The sequence below is a fragment of the Centruroides vittatus genome, unplaced genomic scaffold (genome assembly GCF_030686945.1).
Source record: "Centruroides vittatus isolate TY-2023 unplaced genomic scaffold, ASM3068694v2 contig_943, whole genome shotgun sequence".
Lineage (NCBI taxonomy): Eukaryota > Metazoa > Arthropoda > Arachnida > Scorpiones > Buthidae > Centruroides > Centruroides vittatus.
The window spans coordinates 2,085,513-2,092,448 of record NW_027122626.1 but is presented as its reverse complement, the minus strand read 5'-3'; the positions used below and the strand labels follow the sequence as shown (position 1 = coordinate 2,092,448).

At 28.0% G+C, this 6,936-nt stretch overlaps 1 protein-coding gene across 1 annotated transcript; it reads right to left on the bottom strand.

The window, feature by feature from the left end:
• Positions 1 to 223: 223 nt before the first annotated feature.
• Positions 224 to 1,174, bottom strand: LOC136985039 (uncharacterized). The gene has a single exon (XM_067282232.1). The coding sequence runs from the start codon at positions 1,172 to 1,174 to the stop codon at positions 224 to 226; it is 951 nt and encodes a 316-aa protein (XP_067138333.1).
• Between the last annotated feature and the right edge of the window lie 5,762 nt (positions 1,175 to 6,936).

The following is a 6,936-nucleotide window of genomic DNA, read 5'->3' as shown; positions in this document are numbered from 1 at the left end:
ATTTGTATGTCGTTTGTGGTTAATTTATTAACCCAAGTTTCTTCTATACCTATTATATCATACTTCTCCATCATCTTTTTTAAATAAGTTGAAGAAAACTTATTTCTGAATCCTTGGACATTCCAAGTGAGTATTCTAATTCCAGACTCTTTCATATATTCCATTTTAGATTTATCGCACTTACTGCTATTATTATTAAAAACATTAGTATTATTGGGTAAATTTAGTAATTGAAATTTACATCTAAAAAAGTTTTAGCATCCACTAGGCAGTTATTTGTAAAACTATATGTAATTTTCATGTTTTTATAAATGATATAGTCATTTCTTAGTAAAATCTGGACACCTTTTTTCTTAGCCTCTATATAATATGGAAGAATTTTGGCTCTACGATCTCTTGTTTCTTGGGTAAAGTCAGATGACATGCGCAAATTATTATATGGCTCTTCCAATGAAACTTTTTTATAATTATAAAAATAAGATATTATTTGATTCTTCCTTTGAACATTAGTTAAAGAAATTTTTAGAATAGTAGGTTTTTCCTTTTTAATTATATAAATGTCTTTAATTTCTTCTAATTTAAAGTCTGTTATTTTTAAGGTCTTCTGAATAAATTTAACTAGGCTTTCTTTTATAATTGTACTTTCTTCTATTGGGTATCCGAATAACATTAAGTTAGCTTGCTTAATTATATTTAAAGTGTTATTTACCATATATTGCTGGGCTTCCATTTTTCTGTCAAGGTCAGGAACCATCGCCTCAAGTTGATTTACTTTCTGCTCCAACAGGCCAAACTTTGTTTTGAATTCCTTTAACTCCTGGTGAATTAAACTTATTTCGGATTTAAGTTCCAGAATTTGTTCAGTTATGGATTTATGAGAAGCTTGTACAAGTTTTGACAGTTGTTCTATGCTGGTTGTTATCGGATTATCATCTCTCTCCCTCACTTCACCATAGATTTCCAACATAGACTCCTTTTCCTTTTCTCTCTCATTTTCATGTGTTATTTCCGTCCCTTCCTTCTCCTTGGATGATGTATGTTGTCTACGGAGCATTGTATCCACACAAGCTGCTTTAGACATCTTAACTGTACTTGTACTTCTAGTCAATGGCGGTCGTCCTCTCTTTGGCGGAGAATGTGACAATGGACCTGGGTTTTGTTCTATCCCAGCCATTATCAGCTTTATCCGTATAATTATTAATAAATATACCTGAATTAGCCACAAATTTAACGATAAAAGTTTCTTTTTTTCATACCAAAAAATCTAGCCGTTAAAGACTTTTAATTATACTTAAGGTGGATAAGGATGCAAATAACGACTTTGACATGTATTATATATACAATATAAATGTAAATTTAAAGTCTTCAGTTTAATCCGAATTGATTTGTTTTAAAAAAATTTATTTTTTTAACCAATTAAATCGACTTTCGAAGGCAAAGATAAATTATCGACTTTATAACTTTTTATTTGATGAACATCTCCTCGTATACAGTAATCACTTTAGTATCGACATTTAAGAAAGTAATTAAGGGACAAAAAACATGAAAACTATTATCATACTTAAATTGACAAATGTACAGATACAGAAAATTAAATTCTTCCATACTTTATTCTTTGACTAGCGATTGTTATTGAAGCAGACTTGTGCACTTCTGTCGTCGATCATCACAATCATTATTTCCTCATTTGAATTTTAAATATCATAATTTCTCTTAATGCTTTTATTATTTTTTTGAACTATAAAAATTTTTTATAACTTCAAAAAACAAAGTAAAATTTATTTAAAAAATGCTGTTTATTTTCATATTTATTAAACCATTTATACACAAGTAAACTATTTACAACTTAAAATTGAAGAAGATAAAAAAAAAGTTGAGTTATTTATAAATTATTTTTTAAAACATGTTAAAGATGATTTAGGAATAATATTAAATTTTTTTAAAGTCCAAGAGAAATTTAATTTTGTCAAAATAATCGTAATATCACTTTCAAATAGTAACTTGCTCGTTTCACAATTATTAAATTAAACTTGTTCCATTCGAATACAGTAAAAGTTTTCTCAACGATGTTAAAATTAAATATATTCTATTAAATCAGTTGAAGATGATCCATTTGAACGTTGCAGTCGACCTCATATATATATATATAGGCAATTTTAATATCTTTAGAGAGCATGGAGCATCTCTTCCGAATGACATCCAACTCGATCGATCATTTTTAAATGAGGCAGTTTCGTAAAGAAGGGAATGAAATTACGAGTGTATCACGCAACACGGAAACAAACTACGCGACACTTTATCCGTCGAGGAACGAGTTGTTGACGGCTTGTGCCAAAAAGGACAATGCTTACGCCACTGGTGCCAATATAGTCTGAAGTGCTTCACAACTGTATCCTGTAAACTCATCTCCGTAGAGTTTGATGTGAATAATACATGAGTGCATTACGTGTATATCCCCATCTGCTTTTCATCCCCTGCAAAATCTTCCACTCTCGCATGGAAACGAAAAGGGAGAAAAAAACAAACACGTCAACTAAACAACTTTCGGGAGTTCCCCTCGTGTTGCTCTGTGGATTATGAATTATTGAAGAGTACTTTTGCATCAAAACTCGACTTCTCTATATAGAAACCTAGTTTAACAGCAACAGGAACCTGTAGTACTCCCAGGACACTATACTCTCTTTCCGATCGTCATTTGTAGACCTACAATACATGTAGCTGGCGAAATGGGAATTAATTAGCTCTTCCGGATTTAGTAGAAGCTTTAGTTTCATTCAATTATTAAGCCAAGCGAATATAACGATCGAATTTGTCAATATTGTAGCATATTTATTTGCAGAAAATAAACTAAACAAAATATGTAAATATTATATTGAAAAATGTGATTTAATCACTTCCTTTTCTATTCACATTTCTGTATCAAAATCAATAAATCACATGAAATAAATATAAAGACAAAGTAATTAAAGATACATTTCAAATTGATTATGTTTTATTATAAAATTTTACCATCTAAAAATATATTTTTGTAAGATTTATGATTTATGATACGATGACAAAACTGAAAAAATCGGTTTTATTTATTTTTTTCTTTTACAAGGGAATAAACATGCGGTTAAAGCATAAACAATTTTATCGATCTCGAAATACATATAAATCAAACTACAAAATTTATGATTTTCAATAACAAGAGAATAAAATATAACAAATTATAATTTAAATCAGTTTCGCACCTCAATGGAGGAATAATTTTCTCTAGAAAATGTACGACTTCATCAAAATATAATTAACTACTTGAATATGTTACTTTAAATTACTTTATTTTTCTGACAAGTAAAGAGAAGGCGGCACTTTATAGTTTCATGTTTTCAAAACATCTTTAAAATATATTCTAACTTCATTTAGATTTTAATTAGTATTTTTTAAATTTCTCATTAATTTTTTTCCTTTATTTATTATTAGAAAATTACGGTCGAATGATTATCTTTAATTAAAACATCTCGTAGAAATTGAATATCGCAATTTTCACTTCAAGTAAAACAATATTTTAATAAGAATTTGATTTTCGTCTCGGAGTGTGTAACTAAAATACTAATAATAAGTTAATTATTTCATTTAAAAAGGTTTTATTTTATTTTCAAATTAATTTTTTTTTCGTGAAATCAAATTAATTTATAAATTTTTTATTATAATTTTTTGCTAGAAGATAAGATCCGCTTTCATTATGTCTTACCGATAGAAATTATTATAAGAAAAAACTAAATTAAGTGAAGATAGAAAGTTTTTGCAGATAGTCGGAGTATAAAATTCTTAATTAGAAAATTTTTGGATTTAGTAGAAATAAATATGCAGTCTATCAGCTATTACATTGAATAGTTATTCGACACACCCTTAAAAAATATTGAAAACGAATATTTATTTTTTTAAAAAATATTTAGAATTTTTCTTTATTTTTATATTTACGTAATGATTGAATTAATTTTAATTTTTATCGATCAAAAATTTGTTAAATTATTCTAGGACTCTATCACTCTTTAATGAATAGTGTTATATTACATCATAATGAATTTCTCATCAAATTATAAAATGTATATCATTAAATCTTAATTTTTAGGCTGAAATTTAATGTTTAAACATTATCGCTATATAAACCATTCTTATATATATATATATATTACAAAAGGTTTTATAAATATTTTATTTTAAAAATAATATCATTAATGAACATCGTTATCGTCCCGGATGTTACATGTGACAATGAGGGGAAAGTATGGCGACGGTCGAAGAATAGAACCCCCACGATTTTTACATTTTTGGACTCGAAAGACCTCGAAACGTTGAAAAATGCAAAAGAAATTTGGGTATTTTTTCTGTGTGTATGGATATTAGTGTGATTGGGAGGACACAATTTTGTTCACCCACTTTGAACCTCAATAAGTACTGTGCCTTTTGTCGAAAATTTCTGAAATTTTACTGTGAAATATCTGAGAATTAATCATCTTCTGTGTAATTTTTGAACTCGGAATAACGTCGGATTCGAAGGACATAAACATTTTGGTTTATTCGTCCAAAAAACCCCTTTTATATCCGGAAATATTGCTAATTTTAGCTTTGTATTATTCTGAAATTTTGCAGGGAGGTTTGTGTATTAGGAGATTGATACTATTACATTTTGTTGGTTAAAGGTTAAGGGGTGAGGAGATAGCTGGAGTTACATGTCGTATCTCGAGTGGGGATGGAATTAATAAATATTTTACTCGTTATTAGCATTTACAATATAAAATATTGTTACATAAATTTCATCTCTACTCTCAAAATTAATCTTTTTGCCACTTTGTAATACTTAATAATATAAAAAGTTTTTAAAATTAAATATTATAACAGATGGCACCATACACAATTTAAATTTGTTTTCCGGGAAAGTTACGCAACTCGTTGCTGGATTTTTGATGGTTTACTTAATAAACTGTCTAAAGCTAACGTAATAAAGAAACTGCAATTTATATAATTTAGTTATTAAAACATAATTTTAGGCAAATTGTATTTTGTTTGTAAAATATATTACTTTTCAATCAATGTGAAATTACATCAAATTCATAAACTTGTTTACTTAATGGTACAGGAGAACATTTATTAAAAAGAAAGTAATTGCCTTTTTTTATTTTTAATAAATATTCCCTTATATTTTTAAGTAATTTCCTAGAAACTGTAAATTAATATACTGAGTTTTACTCAGATATATACGTCTCGTACATTGATATATTCTGATCTTTATAAACTATTTATACAAAAATTTATGCGAATTAAAGCGTTTAAATTTGACAATTTTAATTGAAAAATACTAAATCTTATTTAGATTCTGATTTTTTAAAATAAATTTTTATTTAAATTTATATACTAAAAATAAAAATAGATGCAGTTATTGTTATGTGTACAGTAAAGTTAGAAAAAAGATTGAAAATAAAATCTTTAATGATAATAATCGTCATATATATTATTATAATTATAATTCTGAATAAGTAAAATATATTTAATTGTAACATTTTAATTTAAATGATCTTCTAATCAAACATTTTTTATTGTTTTATTGTATATGCAACAAATAATGTGAAAATTATTAGGAAAACCAATTTAAATGATATTAAACAGTTATTCAATATATGAGATTATTAAGTAGCTTTAATAATTAACTTACTAACTATTTTAATAAGTTTTTAGTAAGTCAAGAATTATGATTTTCCAAATAATAAATAGTATATAGCGAGTCCTTTCGTCGTCTGCTGAACGATGACGATGACTCTCCGAAAAACCAAAAGTTTAAACTATTTGAATTGTTATACTTAGTACTAATTTATTTACGTTATATTTATACAGTTTACACAATTCATGTCTAGTTTACAATGGAGCATTACAATTACAGAATCGGACAAGAACGTTCCTTCTCAGGAGAGCTTGAAAAAAGATGGAAGTTTGATGCTAACTTAACTAGCTTTAGATGGATATTAATCCTCGGAGGCGTCGCTGCTCTATGACACTCTTATCTTCCGACTAGGACGTAGCTGTTATCACACATAGCCAATATTTGAGAAGAAGAACTCTCCCCATTTTCTCCAAGTTACAACAAAGTTTCAGGTCCTCCCAATTCCTATCGAGCTCTGTGTTCTTGTACGAACTACGTACAAACGATTCTTCCATACCAGATAGTTTCCTTTTGGATCAGTAGGTCTCCACGACTCTATTTTCTCCAAGCTTCTCTTCTTATTTAACTAGAATGTCTGACCATCCAAGGGTCAGGAAGTCCACCAAGTGATGGGGGAATCTTGATTGCGTTTAAGTGCCGGACGAATGAAAAATATAAAGGTGCCGACGAACCCATTCTATTCTATATTTGGAAGGATTTATGATGTTGTTTACTTGTTAGTCTTCCTCCAATAAATCCCTTTAAACAGCTCATCTTTAGGCTTAGTTCGGTTTAACTGATTAAGATTTTAAAAAACACAAAACTTTTAAACCATTTGACTTACAGTCAACTCATATAAAATAATAAAAAATAACCTCTTAATTGTAAATGTAGGTTCATAATTCATAACTTTGACTGATAATAAAGATCTAGGACAGGATTCACAAACGTCTCGTAAGACACTGTAGTATCTCCGATAACGTATAATTTAGTTATTAAAATATAATTTTAGGCAAATTATGTTTTATAAAACTAACGTTACCAGAAACTAACGATGTTTTATTTTTAACTTCACAAAACACGTCTTAGCATTTACAATAGAACAGAAGAAACTGGTGTCTTACGACATCATTAGTGACCGCTTCCGTTTTAATAGAGCCAACCGGAAAGCGATTATTAGTGACGTATTTTCAGAATTTTCTCTCTTCTTACGTGTTTTCAATGTCGGGGGATTATTTTTTACAGTATTGTAACTT

Excerpts from the sequence above, each read along its gene's own strand:
- LOC136985039 (XM_067282232.1), bottom strand. The coding sequence starts at position 1,174 with ATGGCTGGGATAGAACAAAACCCAGGTCCATTGTCACATTCTCCGCCA.